General features: G+C 38.5%; 1 protein-coding gene across 6 annotated transcripts in view; it reads right to left on the reverse strand.

The window, feature by feature from the left end:
• The window catches only part of cadm1a (cell adhesion molecule 1a), a 540780-nt gene that overhangs the window by 59773 nt on the left and 464214 nt on the right, over positions 1 to 16793 (reverse strand). For all 6 annotated transcript variants that reach the window (XM_028466274.1, XM_028466270.1, XM_028466273.1 and 3 more), the window contains 3 exons: positions 16234 to 16371; positions 9754 to 9912; positions 6960 to 7056 (listed from right to left, as the gene is read on the reverse strand). In XM_028466274.1, coding sequence (XP_028322075.1) covers positions 6960 to 7056; positions 9754 to 9912; positions 16234 to 16371 — 394 coding nt within the window. The remainder of the gene's footprint in view (positions 1 to 6959; positions 7057 to 9753; positions 9913 to 16233; positions 16372 to 16793) is intronic.

The following is a 16793-nucleotide window of genomic DNA, read 5'->3' on the forward strand; positions in this document are numbered from 1 at the left end:
GTGCACAGTGTTTTGATCCCAGTGTGTGTTTTCTAGTACTGCAACCCTTCAGAGAAACCTACAGTGTCTCAGATCACCAGAGGGGAAAAAAAAAATACTATCTTGGGAAGCAGAGCTCTGCAATGCTTTTAACTTTGATTTCTGCTTAAGATTCAACCCCACCCTCAAAAAAAAAAAAAAAATTAAAAAAAAAAGATGCAAATGACAGACAAGTTAAAAGCGTGTGGTATATAGTCATAGCTGCAAGCATTATTACCTGTACTGACCTCCGTGCATAATGACTCAGCACTAGTCTGAGTAGGCAAGTGCAACAGTGGCTGCACTAAAGTGGTGTTGACTTCAATTTGCAGCTGCTCAGAAAAAAAAAAAAGCCCGATGGCAGAAACTCCCACGGAGACCTCAGCAGAATGAAAACATCACAAACTGAGTCACAAACACTAATCGTTAATCATCATGCCACACTAATCCATGTAAAATAATGCCTTCCTCTAAAAACATGTTCGATCAATTCTTCAACCCTTTTCGCTGAGCATCAGCAGACAGCAGCGGCAGACTTTCAAAGGTTTGATTTACTCAAGAAAACGAGCCTCTTTTGGCTAACTCTGGCTCATTTACAGCATGCCTGTTTATTAATGTGCATTGTTCCTTTTACATAATCAATAAATTCAAATAAATTCACATTCTCTACCAACAAACGGCTCATTATTCCTCCATTTATGCATGTTTGAGTCGGCAAGTGAAGCAACATTGTGGACAGGAACTCTGGGCAGTTAAACTTTTGCATTAAATACTTTAGTTACAGTATATGTACAGTATATCTGTTTGATTTAAAAAAAAAAACAAAAAACGATTGATTGTTTCATTTTACTTTGCATTGCTTGCCAACTACAGCACTAAAAATGGTGATTATCAAAATCCAATCCTCCCTGCCAACCCAATTATCCTATTATTATTACTTTTAAGTGGGTTTAAATGAACTTATCAAGAAATGTTAGAACAGGCTGCCATTGCTCAAGTCCCATCTGTCTTCATGAGGTGCACCCTTAGAAAATTTAAATATGGTTTTTATTTAGCTAACATCATCCATCCACATCAAATGAAAAGATCAGTTATCATCAATATCATTTCTAAAGTATCACGTTCCAACCATGTTTAGTCTGTTCAAAAATTGCCATGTCATAAGTTACAGTACCCCTTCATATTTCTTATATGCCAATAATACATGTCAGCAGCCTCTCCTGAACTCTTTGCACTATCTAGAAGTTTAATGTTGTGCAGGCTCAAAAATAAATACACGAAAAGACTGCAGACACAAAACAACAACAGAAATGCACAAAATGATAACAAAAATAAACAAAAAGTACTGTACTGTGATTACAGTACACACAATTCCTCAAAAACTAACAAAAGACATCATTGATACACATAAGGACAGAAAAATAGACAGAAAACAACAGAAAGACACAAAACAGCAGGAAATCATACCAAACAACAAAAACCCACAGGATAGAAAAACACACACAAAAACTAGACAAAATAAAAAAAAATATTTGGAAAAAAACACAAAATGACTTCCATGTATTAATGTTCAGATTGGTCATTATTCTAAAGAAGAAGCAGATAGTTTGTGATATGGTCGGCTATGGGCTGTCAGCAAAGCCGCCGCCCACAGTCATGGAGACGGAGCAGGAAGTGGACTCTGTGACCCGCGGATTGAAGGAAGTTTGGGGTCATGGGAATAATTTAAGTTAAAGGGGACATATCATGCTAAATCCACTTTTTTAGCCCTTAAATGCATTTTGTTGTATATTTAGAGTGCTTAGAAGTACAGAAAAAATCTAATTAGTCTCTTCAGGTGCTACGTAGATATCTTTATATTCTGTTTTGCTGATATTTTTCAATCTGTTTTGATTTTTCTATTCTCTATTACGTTTTTTGAACTATTACATCACAGTATTTGCAGCGGAACTGCCAAATTAGGACATCAACTCCAGGTCCAGCAGAAGTTACGAGAGGATAAGTCAAAATGTTTGGTTGTTGGATGTAGTAACCCACACGCTTCATTACAACGTCTCCCAGCATCAGAACCTTTTCGAAGTGCCTGGTTGAGTTTTATTTTTCACGGAAATGTACCCACATCTGTGGGTAAGGTCATTTTTGTGTGCGTGAAGCACTTCAAGGATGACTGCTTCTGCAACCTCCACCAGTATAAAGAAGGATTTGCCGAAAGACTTCGTCTGATTGAGGGTTCAATTCCTTTTTTGGAGACGACGAACAGAGCACTTCGGTAAGCTGTAAATAATGCTAAAAAGTGTGATGATAAGACATCCCTGTCATTGTTTTGTTAGCATTAGCAGTTGCACCGTCTTCAGACTTCATATGTTAGTGCTGTGTGATCGTTTTAGATCCTTGATGATATGACCTACGTGATTTAATTTAAGTCTAAAGTTTTCATTTTGCCGTTTTTGTCTTTGAAAAGACTGTATTAAAATGCATTTCGAGACGTTAGCTTGGCGCTAGCGTTAGCTCGGTGCTTGTGTTAGCTCACTTGTTAGGGTTCTGCAGGTTCACCATCTTAATTTTCATCTCACTCCGCTGGGTCAGACTCTGGCTTGAACATGTAAAGCTGGATGGACAAGTCTTCTGTTGTTGACATTTTGTAAATAACCTCTGAATAAAAAGTTTATGCGCCGCTACATAACCGTATCTCTTCTATCAAACTACAAAAATGGCCGAGCAGGGTGGAGTTGAACCGAGTGTCACCTGAAGAGGGGGCGTGGTATGGAGTGTCTCATTTGCATTTAAAGAGACCGCACCAAAACGAGTTGCTCTCAGAAGCACATCAGAAAAGGGGTAGAAAAGGGGTGGAGTTATAATAATGAGGAATTCAGACCCAAGCAGTGCAGTTCAGCTTTATATAGACCATAACTGTATGATTTATATGTAAAAAGGAAGGATTTAAAACCATGATATGTCCCCTTTAAATAACTTTTAGCAGTACAACTCAAACAAACTGCGACACAGTGACGTCATGAACCGATGAACCGGAACCGGAAGAAGTGCGCTCAACACTGAGCTCATTACCGAGAGGGAAATGTAATTTTAAAATTAAAATGAACGTTTTGAACGTTTTATAACACCAAATTACTCCAAAATAACGAATGCACACACTTGGGGTATGTGGAAGTCGTTAACAAAGTCTCATGTCCAACAGACACCGTGTCGGGGAGATATTCGCTCCACAAACACACACACACACACACACACACACACACACACACACACACACACACACACACACACACACACGCATACAGAACTTCCTTGCTTTCATTATTAGATTTTAAAATAATGTTGGCAATGTGGCCTTTGTATCTGAATTTCACATTGTTATGCATCCTGCTGTGGAAAAAGTTGTCAGAGTCTGGTCTAGAATATGATTTGTCTGATTCATGTTACTTCAGGAGCCATAAATGGAACAAAAATACTCTAATGCTTTTTTTTTTTTTTTTTTTTAAATGTAGAAAATCATCAATTTTGTGCTTGGATTTGAACACTTTTAACATGCATGTAGTGCGTATCAAGGACAAGATATTGGTCAGCAATAGTTATCGGACCTTTGTTTCCTTTAGTCGCAGTTTTAAGTGTTTTTGCAACTCCACATCAGCATTTTTTCAGCAACTGATATCAGTCCCATGTATAAACTGTACTCAGGACAAACTGCGGGGGCTGTGTTCAGCTTTGTTTTGACAGTTAAGCAGTGTAGGAGTGATTTGCAAAGCTTCTGTAGATGTTGTGACACTTGTCTTCGTAGAAGTGTGCTACCATTAAACTCTTCAAGCACATCTCGCATCTGACTTTGCTAAAGAGAAATCTACTAACTCTTCAGTGCGGTTCAGGCCTTAAGGAAGATGATTTGAATACACTAAAATACAATCAATATTGTAGCACAGCCATGTTGGGATAATAAAGGGCCTTCTCAAAATGGTTCCCACTAAGCCAGAAGTATCACATTGTCCAAACTGTTTTGGTTTACTACAGCGTTCAGATTTACTTTTACCAGAGAAAAGGCTCCCAAAGCCGAAAAACAATGTTGTCAAATAGTTTGGTCCATACAGCGCTGAGATGACCACAGTGGAGTCCAGTTGATCCACATGATCAACATTCATGTCATTTTTTAGAATATTAATCTTGTCTGTTTTTGCAGTTGTTATGAGTAATTTTGTATTTTTGTTTTCATTTTGCGTATTTTTTCCGTAATTTTGTATGTTTTTTTTTTTTTTTTCTCGTACTGTTTTGTATATGTTGGGGGTTTGGGGAGTATTTTCATGTATTTCTGTTGTTGTTTTGTGCATTTTTCCTCTCCTATTGTATGTTATTGTCTACGTTTATTGAGTTTTTGTCATTACGTGCGTTTTTAACGTCATTTTGTGCATTTTTTTACATCATTTTGAGCATTTACTTTGGCGGCCATAAAAAATAGATTAAGGTCTTTTTGTTCATTTTTGTTGTTTTGAGTATCTTGATTGTCATTTTGTTTGTTCTTGTAGTTGTATTTTTGTTTTCATTTTGTATATTTTTTCCATAATTTTATATGTTGTTCTTTATCTCTTTTTACTTTTTCGTATATTTTGGGGTTTTGGGAGTACTTTTATGTATTTCTGTTGTTGTTTTGTGCATTTTTCCTCTCCTATTGTATGTTATTGTCTACGTTTATTGAGTTTTTGCAGTGATTTTGCATATTTTTACTGTCATTTTGTGAATCTTTTTGTCATTTTGTGCATTTTTGCCATCATTATGAGCATTTACTCTGGAAGCCATACAAAAACAGATTTAGGGCCACATTTTAAATTGTTTGCGTTTATTGAAAGGGGTGGAGCTTTTATACAAGCTCTTTGGGCTTCGTTCCCTCCTTGCACCTTAAATGTTGTTGTTTTTTGTGCGCTAAATTAAAAAAAAAAAAAAAAAAAAAAAGAATATCTTGTCCTCAGGCCACCTGTTGCCTATGTCTGATGTATTGTAGGGTTTTGATAAATACACTGAAGTCTGAATGGTGTCCAGCTACAGTATTTCCTGAACATTGCTCCTCCTAATGATTCATTTGCACTCCATTACATATCATATCATACAAATCTGCCATCACAACAAACCAACACCTGTGACCACAAACTAGGACAAGCCGGGATCCTTAAAGAACTGATAAGCAAAGATAAAAGCTTTGGGGTGTTTGTTCTGCCAAAAAAAAAAAAAAAAAAAAAAAAAGAGACTCAGGGAGTGTATTCATAGTAAATCTCTGTGTAACAATGATTTGACTTTAATCACTAAATTGGCTTCATTAGCACATATCCAGTGCCTCCAATCCATCAACGGGCACTTCAAATACCTTCGGATAAGTTATTATTAAAAAAACACTGCGACAATTAAGTCCTCTTCCTGCTCAGTCGTACCTGCTACGACATTAGGAGCCATTTCTCTCTGTGCTAATAATGGCCTTGTCCGCTCATCTTCCTACCTTTTAACGCAGCTGTAATTAAAAGCTGGCTCAAAATATCGTACCTCAATTTGTATGTGTTTCATAACGACAGGACAGTTTGGAATTTCTCCCTTTTGGAAACGAAGAAGAAGAAGAAAAGAAAAAAAAAAAAGAAAATACAGTTTAATAAAGTGTCTCGCTGCAGTTTTTGTCACTTGTTTAATTTCCTATGAAGATAACTGAGTCATTCATCAGCAGTGGTATATTATTTACCCACAGATCTTAATTCTCATGAGACAGACTAGTGAGTGGAGGGCAAAAACACCTCATCAAAATAAATATCCAGGCTCGTTTTCTTTCATTGTAACTGAAAACACTTTATTTATTGATGGGGAGCAAAACACTGAGCCACACAAATAAAATAACTTACTCTGAATAAAAAAAAAAACATTGAAGTGGCTCAATGTTTAATACTAATAAAGGGGATTAGTATAAAGATATACAGTCAGTGACATGCAGTCAGGGTAGACTAGGCAGTGCCTACCCAAGGGTGAATTGATATTTTGATTATTTGTTTTAATTATAATATAATTATAAATGATTTGTTTTTTAATTTTCGATAGCCTACAGTACCTATAAGTTTGAAAGTGTCAGCATTTTGTGCTTTTCATAGACCAAATGACTAAACAACGCTATTTCTTGGAACAGCTGCACAGTCTCACTCCACTGTAAGGCAGGAGGAGGCCGCGCCCTCTCCCAAAAGCACATTGCTGCTCTGCCTCTGTTCCCATAGCGTGTTTTTATGAGTTTGCTTATGCGCAGTCAGTTCCCGAAGATGAAAACCATTTACATAAAAAGGCAGCTCTCTACGCTGCCTTTGGACGTAACCGTGCTACGCTAAATGCCATACGTACGTTCACAGTGCATTAGTGAATTAATATCCCGTGACTGTTGCTGCTACGTTCTCTGGCTAGTGGGCGGGATAACACTACATTAAGGATGACAGCGCCAGAGACGATAGATAAACTTTCTTTTGAGGAAAAATAACAGCTTTTAAAAGATGTCAGACCAACACCTGAGCTACCAGACTTTCAGCAAAGGTAAGGTCAGAAAATTGTTAGTATTTTTTACAGTGAAAGGAAGGATTAGCTTTGAGGATGCGCCAGATTGAGGCTGTTGTTGTTGTTGTCATTTTCTCCGTGTTTCTGTGTTTCCAACACAAACAATGGATGCGCTGCCGTGTCATGAGATATATCTTGTTGGGAGAGTATGGAGGCTATATTTAATAATTGTTTAAGTTTCTTTAATGGTGTTTTACGATGTTGATTTTGTTTGATTAACCCTTGCCAGCAGAAACATATGTAATTGTCATTGGTGGTCTCGATTTGCAACGTGCCTAACCAACCCTAGTGGTCACGGCACATCACTGTATACAGTGTGTGTGTGTGTGTGTGTGTGTGTGTGTGTGTGTGTGTGTGCCACATACTCTGGTTTGCCTTTGGCTAGACATGTAAGCTCCAGGTTCTCTCCTTCCCTGGTCAGACCCTGAGGAAACTCAACCACAATCTTCACCTCGGGCTTGTCTGAAAGAATCAAAGAGACGAGGAAAAACATCACCAACAAGGCAACATGTATTCTCACTTAAAACCTTTCACATACACGGAGTCTTAAATATACACAATAATGACTCAACTTTCCACTTCATCAAAGACTTTGCCGATATTAAACAGATGCTGTTGTCATTGGTCCTGTCATAAGTGGAGCCTATTCCTCACTATGCTTATTAAACGTTGGTTTTATACATTTGTCGGCTTCATGTCAGAGGCGTGTTCTTCATTTTCATCCAGAATAGAGTCTGAAATCCTAGAGCTGCTAAAGTAAACGTGTGTTGTGGCGGTATTGATAAATTAGACAGAGTCAAGCTTTAGGGTTGCTGGTCAGATGCGGACACAGGGTTTATCTAGTCCAGGGGTCTGCAACCTTTACTCTCAAAGAAGCCATTTTGCCTTATCTTATCTGGATTAAAGTCCTCCCGGAGCCGAAAAAATACCTTCTCAATGAAGACAATACAGTTTATTACATTCTATACAGTTACAATTATATAGAATAATGTAATAAAGGTATATTGATTTAATTACAGTTGACCAATGGGTAAAGCTAAATTCTCTTTCTTCACAGTGGTTGTTACGGCCTAAATGCATCATTTTCTGCTCGTGCTCTTCTATCAACCTGTAGAAGATGGCGCCCAGACTGAGTTACGATTTCAAAGCCGACATTAAAGTTCCTCACTGCTGTCCGACCTTCCCGGCAATAAACAACAGGTGACTGCTCATCCATCTGTCTGCATCACACTCTGTCAGACGCTGGCTTTCAGATTCCATGATGGACAGCAGATAGGATGAAAGCCAAGTCTTCTGCTCAGTGGGCACGCATGGGTTCAGGCAGCAACTCTTTGCTTTTATTTCCACAGGCTCTACACGGCGTCCTGCGCCTACGTCATTGTAGCCGACCACATCCGACCTTGTCAGCCCGGAGCCATAAACATGAAGGACGCCGAGCATCTCTGGGCTGTTTTGTGAGACTGCAGTGCTGTTGCTGGTGCTTTTTTTTTTTTTCTTTCGGGCCGGTGCTTGATGGAAAAACCCACCGCAGTGCCAGATCCGGATGCTGTCACTTGGCGGAAAATGAAATAATGGTGGCCGTGTGCAGCGGGGCCGTTATCGTTATGCTAACTGAATTATTTGCTTTATTGTGTGCCTCACCTCATAAGCACTCAAGACGGCACTATCCATCTCTCTGCAGCCGCCTGACCTTAAGGGAAAAACGCTTCGCCATCGCAGCAAACAGCTTGCTTTGCTTATGCACATAAACATTTCAGGCTTATTTAATTATGATGTCCCTCGACGATGAGCTGCTTTTTTTTTTTTTTTTGCAGCACAATGCAACCCACCGCAGTCACAAATTGGCCACACAGTGAGTGAGTGTGATGCAAATTCCCCCGTGTATCTAATCAGGGGGTGAACTTGCACATTACTGTGGGGATCGTTGAAGCAGCCTGCATTCCACTGATTTCATCATTCCTATTATCCAGTAAGGAGCAGACGAGCAGGGCACATTTCCTGAATACATTCACAGGAATGACAATGGGATTTAGTTACAGCTATCCCCATCGAACGGAGTAAATATTACCAAATATTTTAAATAACTTGCTAATATTTGAAATATCTCACCCCAGGAATATTAATACCAAAGGCTTAATGTTGATGATGATACCGTGATGACACTTGGCAATATGTGGACACCTTTGTTGCCCTGAAATGCAGCATTTCTAGCACGAGGATAATAAAATGATACACAACCCATCACACTAATACACTTTAGATCAGAAAAGGGCAACTTGCGGGCCCCAAATTAAACGTACAAAATGACAGAAAAATACACAAAACAAAAGCAAGAACTCATTAAAAAATACAAAGAATTTCAATATTGCAGAGATATTCAGTAAAAGACAAGAAAAACACAGAAAATGCTCCAAAAACACACAAAGCTACCATAAAGATGAACAAACCCACAACAGTATTACACAAAACGACAATGAAAATGATGAAACACAAATAATGACTACGCAAAACCCACAGAGCTAACAAGCAGAACGACAACAGAAATACACAAAAATTACTCCAAAAAAATGCAAAATGTCAACATAAATAATACACAATATGACTCCAAAAAACATACATTTTACAGGAAAAATACACAAAAAGACAACAGAAATGCACAAAATGTACAAAAAACAGGAAGAATGTTCTGTTCTTTCCTGTGTTAAAGCTCAGATTGGTCATTATTTTAGCCTCTGCTTTAGGTGATTGGTCTAAAGCTAAAGGATAATACTTTGTTACTAATTACTGTCATGAATGTCTTTGGGATCATTTAATATCGACACAGAATATCCTTTTACATGTGGGCTTCACTAATATGGAGATTTCAGCCAATCAACTTTCCTTATCGTTCAGTTATGTTTTGTCTTGTTTTTCAGCCATTGCACACAGGATTCTCCCACCCATTCTTAACAACAAGCATCTAAACTACAAAATTTAATTTATGTCATTTCATTAGTACAGACGGAACAGAGGACTCACCTGCTCTCCTGTTCCATTTTATTAACCATAAAACTGTGCAAAGGATTGTTTCCCCCTCACAATGACATCACATTGAATGTCGTAGATCAAAGTTGTATTTCTCCTTTGGTGCAAATCCCAAGAGATTTTAGAAGTACTTACACTGCACCTCCAGGTATCTCTGTGCTTGAAAATCCTTGACTGCCGGGTGATCCACCACGCAAACAATAGGAACGCCGTCATCCTCCTTAGTGACAGTGAACGACAGGCGGCTGGTTACCGTGTACATCTTCTCATAGGTCAGCTCTACTTTGGGCTTCCCTGTGAACAAACGAGATGACACAAATGATGTCTGCAAAATGAAAATGAATCTTTAAGATAGAAGACTCAACCAAGAAGAAGAAGAAGAAGAAGAAGAAGAAGAAGAAGAAGAAGAAAAGAAGAAGAAGAAGAAGAAGAAGAAGAAGAAGAAGAAGAAGAAGAAGAAGAAGAAGAAGAAGAAGAAGAAGAAGAAGAAGAAGAAGAAGAAGAAGAAGAAGAAGAAGAAGAAGAAGAAGAAGAAGAAGAAGAAGAAGAAGAAGAAGAAGAAGAAGAAGAAGAAGAAGAAATGTATTTTACTCAAATTATTACATAATATTTCCCTTAATTAAATACAAATTGGTCCCAAAATCCATGAAATTTAAAGTGACGATCCTGTTGGGACTGTTATCTGTTACCTATTGCTTGGATATTGTCAGTTTCTTACATATTTTGTATTTTATGTATATGTAGAAGTATAAAATGGGGCACAATAGTGTTGAAATTACTTGTTTTCCCACAAAAAATATGTGGCCCACTTGAGATCTAACTGTTCCGTATTTGGCCCCTGAACTAAAATGAGTTTGACGCCCCAGAGAGAGAGAGAGAGAGAGATCAATAGTTCACTTTTCATGTTTTCATCCTCGCTCTGAGCCAGTGGAAGATCTTTGTGATTTGCTTGTTTGGTTTTAATGGCAACCTGACGGAGTTGTATTTTACAAAATAATAAAGATGAAAGCTCTGTGATGAAGGCTGCCAGATAAAAATGGTTTAAGATATTAAGGCCAGACAGAGACGAGCATTGTTTGGCTTCAGGGGAAATGCCTTTCTTCTCTGCCCTTATGAAATATGCCGAGTTGAAGTGAGACGAGAGGAAGTCCTTGGCCAGATAAGGTGAACCGGTAAATTGGAAGGGTTGTTTAAAACTTTACATATTCCATTGAAAGCTTTTGTGTGGCTGAGCGTGATGGGCAGTAACATCATAATGACCAAAGCACCATAAGATAAACTCACAGCAGGCATGCATAAGAAAAGGCATCAACAATGATGACGATGATTTGTTCTCTGTCCTACTTTTTACAGAAGCCAATTTGTGGAAAATCAATCAACAAATGCTCGTAAAAAGAACCCTAAAAGAAGAAAAGCGCTCTGCTAATGTGAACAGCTGGATCCATCGGTTCATATTTCAGCGAGAAAACACGTTGAGCTCATTGTTCTGCTGCAGCTCTGCCACGGGGACGATGCTGTCACCGTGGTGACATCTGTCTTTCTTCAAGCTGAGGTAGCAAATCTGTGTGATGTAGATGGTGCAAAAGGAACAGGTTGTCATGAATAAATACCACAAGAGGCCTCGGATGCAAGCGAGCACATGAAATGGGAACCCGAGAGAGCCTGCTCGAATCAAAACAGCCTTTTTTTTAAGGAGCATCAAAACTGTTGTGAAGAGGCGTCTTCACTCATATTCTTTGACTTTGCACCTAAGGAAACCATTCCACGCTTGCCTACACAAGCTAAATGCTGGTATAGATGAAACATGCACGGATACTAAAGTATTTAGACAACTATATTTTATGCAGAAATGGTTAAGCTTTGCTATCATCCTGTTTTCTTGCTTGTTTTTTTTTTTTTATCTGTCAGAACAGAAAAAGCCCAAAACCAGCTCTGACACTGCCGCCTTCATACACGCCGAATCAAAACTTCCTCTTTACGCTGCTATCTGCCATCCATTTGTGCTCAGAGAAGATAAAACAAACCAATTTATCCCCACACAGAAGCAGAAGCAGCAGCAGCGGCAGCAGCATTGAGTGATGTCCGTTTTTTTGTAGAATGCAGAAGAGAATCAGAAGACGGACATGTGAACTCTCTAAATGTGGAGCATCAAGTATTCATCCGCTCAGGGAGAGACAATGTAGCTCCGTAGGGCAACAAACAGTGTCAGTCAAAACACGTGCATGCTGTCTGCCGGGCAGGCCCAGCCCACACAGTGGAGACACGACGTCGTAGCATGGAGATACAGGCAGGAGTCCATGTACTAACGCACTGTTCTGACAGCTTCTTTTGTGTACACGCTTCATCCTTTGTGTGCTGCAGGCGGAGAGAAATATCAAATCGCTCAACGCCGAAGGAACTGGTGTGTATGTGTGTGTGTGTGTGTGTGTACAGTATCACCCTGAAGCTCACAAGTGCAGCCAGCTTTTCCTACTACACTTTATTCCAAAGGCATGGCCATCTCTGATCCATTTTCTATACCATTGTTTCTCAAATGGGGGTATGTGTACCCCTAGGGGTACGTGATAGCACTACAGGGGGTACTCGAGAGAGAGAGGGGGGGAGAGAGAGAGAGAGAGAAAAAGAAAGAGAGGAAAATTAACAAATAAAGTATCTTTTAGGGAATTCAGTTCTAAATCTGCTTTTTTTTCCCCTCACCTCTCCTTATGTTGTTTTTCCCATTTTTCATCTAAATTTGGGGCACCTCCAATTCCCTTGGCGACCCACAGTTCTCCCATGTTATTTGTGACTGTTTTTCTATGTTTTCTTTAGACGGGATGACACTGAAATGTTTGTACAGCACTTTGTGGTTTTTACCTGTGTTTTTACATATAAATAAAGTTTAGTATCTTGCTCTTGGTCCCAACCCAGACGAGAGATGACCGTAAATGATAAAAACTATAAACATGAATCTATTGAGGAGCCACTAAATCTGCGTTTTTCAACCTTTGGGTAGGGACCCCATGGGGGGTCGCCTGGAGTTTAAATGGGGTTGCTTGAAATATCTGAAAAATGTAAATACATTTTTGAATTATTATTATTCTTTTTATTTTTAAACAACACACAATCTAAACAACTGTATTTCTATACTTTCACTTTGTGAAATATAAATCTAGCTCAACTAAAATGCAGTAAAAATATATAGATATCTGAGCTCAAAAATAATCAAAAGCTAACAGAATTTCTTGTTATCAAAATAGGGTCGTGATTCACAAAAAGGTTGATGACCTCTGCACTAAACACTATTTCTCTCCACTTATTTACAAAATGAGATTATTTACAATGTGTGTTATCAATCGTTCATTCCATGATTCTGCTCTATTGTTGTTTTTAAATAGTTTTCGATGCAAATTTTGGCAGTCGGACAAAGGAGGTACTTGGATTCAGAAATGAGAGAAAAGGGGGTACTTGAGCCAAACAAGTTTGTGAACCACTGTTCCATACCCACCTGCAGGAACTTCACTTTGAATTTACTTGATTTTTAGAACCATTTTTTATTTGTTTTGAGGACATTTTGATTAAAAAAAACTGAGGATCAAGCAGGTTTTTTGGAAAAATTGCAATTTCAGATAAAAAATGCCAACTGTACAAAAACAACGCACTAATTTTCCATGTAAAGTTATTTTTGTGAATTTTATAGTTTATTCTATTTTGAAAAAGTGCACCGTTCTCGCGCATGCTAACTACAGTTCTAGCAGACTTCACAAAAGCACGAAAACACAAAATTAGCTAACAAATTAGCATGAAAACAGGTCCATAACGTTATAAAAAGTCATTTTAGCAACATATATGAGGTATAGGACAAACACAATCGGCAAAAACAATAAAATAAATTCCTTTTCACGCCCTCATTAGTAAATCACCACACTGTGAAAGGAATAGTGAAGCTGCTGCAGACAGCATGCGCGGGAGCTGTGCACTTAAAAAAAACTAAAAAAAAACCATACAATTCACATAAATAACTTCACTTGGAAAACTAGTGAATTTTTTTTTATTATTTCCGTTACACTGCCATCATATTTATGTGTTTGGAAGGACTGAGATATCTAGCAGTGAATTAGTTTGTAATTTCAACATGATTCCTGAGTGTTAAATACGTACATTTATGGTAACTGTATTCTATTTCGATACTTTTATTGCATATGCAATTGAACTCTTGCATTTATTATTTTATTTTTTTAGTTTATGACAAATTAAGAAATGGAAATAAATTAAATAAATATGTTGCATTTTAAAATGTATTTCTGAAATGATCAGAAAGAATTTGGTGCAGACTAAAATCTGTTCCTTCTTTTTTTTTTTTTTTTTTTAAAGCTGGTAAAAGCAAACACAAATAAATGGCATGCATGGAGTGCAGTGTGGAGTCAAGAGCGTCACTAAGTACTCCTCTGCTTTGTGTTGGTGCAAAAACATAACAACATGCATCTCTGTACTGGTAACTATGCAAAACTTTAGAGAGGTGACCCTATTTTGTGTTGCCAATCTATTCCCAACAAGTGTGTGACCACAACACCAGCGTGGGGTTGAAGGGCATTTGGCTTGGCACAATCCCTTTTTCTGTCACTCAGCAAAATAAAGAGTTGAAAGCGAACTTAACTTAAATAAATTATAAATCCTTAGCAAAAAAGCAGAACAAACATGACTGCGCATAATGGTTTTCTATCGAGTGTCAAGAATCTATTGGAATTAGAATATTAGAATTAGAAAAGAGTAGAAACCCTGTGCAGTGCAACAGTGATGGACAGAGACTGAGGGGCGGCTCCACTAAGATCTGAAATAAAGGGTTGTAAACCAGTTGCTTCCCTAAATCCTTTGGTGACGCAGTTTCCTCACCTGCTGTGAGGAATTCACTAAGATTGCAGCAATGATTAGCGCACGTGCAGAAGTGGTGGAGACCGCCCTATTTAAATGAGTGTTTTGTACGTGTTATGCTGAACATGGAGCGTGAAAGAAAGCTGAGTGAAGTGAAAAAATCAATTTGAAGCAGCAGAATTGAAGGTGTAGAGAAAGCTAATAAAAAAAAAATGAATTACAGCAAAGATAGATAGATAGATAGATAGATAGATAGATAGATAGATAGATAGATAGATACATAGATAGATAGATAGATAGATAGATAGATAGATAGATAGATAGATAGATAGATAGATAGATAGATAGATAGATAGATAGATAGATAGATAGATAGAGTGATGGAGTGATGGAGTGATGGAGTGATGGAGTGGGTGCATGCGCATGCCTGATGCGCGTGCATGTTTGTGAGAATGAGCCGCGGAGGAGAGAAGTGTGTGTGCCAATGGGTAGAGTCCGACACGGCGACCGGGACAGGTAGCAAGCTTATGTTTATAGTGCAGCCAGATAATAAACAACAACAAAATGGTCTGTTCTTCCTACGCTGTACCATCATTAACAAGGGTGTGAGAGTGCGGATCTCCACTGTGTCTGACAGGTGATAGGGAAATATTCACTAATAGAAGAAATGTAGAAATATAAAATAATACCAAATTAAATAAATCCATAATATAAAAAGGTAGGCTCTTAATTTCCCTTGAAGAGAAGAACCAATAAAAACAAAAGCTATCCATAAGTAGTTCAATTTTCCACTAGTTTTTAAAGTAAATCACATTTTTAGATTTCAATATGAAACACGTTTTGCATGTATACAAGTCACCCATGAGTCAATGTAAACCTCAGAAAGGCTTGAAATGAGTGTTTCTTTTCGAGCCTTGCTGCAAAAAAAGCCTGGTCCCAGATTTGAGCTTGACCAGTGAGGCCTACCAGCGCTGCAGTTTGGAGGTGAAGCAGCTCCAGGGCTTGAACACAGCTGCTGATGAGGACCTTTGTTTCAAAGTCTTTGGAAGGTCTACAGTCTGCGCTGTGAGGTGCAGCCGCCTGGCAGGAGGCCTGTTCCCCTCTGAGCTATTCACACACTTCTGAAAGCTCGGCAGCTTTTGATGAAGTTATGGTAGCCAGGGTGTCACTCGCGCTGGCCACCACTGCACATTCTGCTGGTTTTTAATGGAACTTCTTAAATTGGCAGGAGAGGTTCATTGTAAATGAAGCAGCATTGCTACGGGAACAAAAAAATGTGAGCGTTTACTATCTCCGACTTCCCAAAGGCTGCAAACCTATGGGAAACACCGAACATATTCTTGTTTTCAAAATCCCAAAACAATTATCTTTCTGTTGCCCTGAAACGTTTCCGTCCATTTTTCTCGGGTAATTTCTGAATTGTTTGAAAACTAAGATGGATCAAAACTAATTAGAGGCATCAAACTCTGCTGTCCCCTGATCAACAACACTGGGACACGCGCAATGCCCCCCGTGTCGTGACACAAATTGGATTTGGAAACACAACTATTGACAATTAAAATGCTCTTTAATTGATGTCGAAATGTTTGGCAAAGAAAATTAAATGTACACAGACTCTTAGATCTCTCTCCAACTCCCATGTATTTGTAGTTTTGATCAAATCTTCATGTTATAATCCAATAAAAACTTTCTAAGCCCATCTGTATGTGGTGCTGCATTTTAGGGTGAAACCTCCAGTGTGGAGGTTGAGGTTGGAAAGCGTACCTGGGAGCTCCTTATCTCCCTTCATCCATCTGATGGCAGCAGCTGGCTTGCTGCTCATGGCGGTGCAGGTCATCTCTGTCTCGTTGCCCTCACTCAGGACCTCATCCCGGGCCTCGATGATGGGGTTACCTGGAGGTACTGTGTGAGCACACACAAACAAAACTTGGTAAACATAGCAGAAATGGAGTACATATGCCCTCGGTGTGGCATGCTCAGTAAACAGCTGCATTGCTGTTAGAGAAGTGGAATAAAGGTCAGTTACAAAAAAGATTGGAAAGGAAAAACCCTGGGAGATGGAGTTGGTGCATCTTCTTTAAACAACTCCGGAGTCTAAGTTACTAAATGTACGGAATATTTAACCCTAACGCAAGTTTCTATCATTATAAATTATTACAATTGTGAAACATATAGGAAGACAAATAAGTATTACAGGTATTTGGCACTGTTCCTAACATCTTTTCCGTCACAGTTTAAATGTGTATTGTTAAAAATCTGTTGGTAGGGCATCTGATTTTCTGTAAACTCAAAAAAAGTATTAAAAAATAGCAGAATTCACTTCC

This window comes from Gouania willdenowi, chromosome 14 (genome assembly GCF_900634775.1).
Source record: "Gouania willdenowi chromosome 14, fGouWil2.1, whole genome shotgun sequence".
Classification (NCBI taxonomy): Eukaryota; Metazoa; Chordata; class Actinopteri; order Blenniiformes; family Gobiesocidae; genus Gouania; species Gouania willdenowi.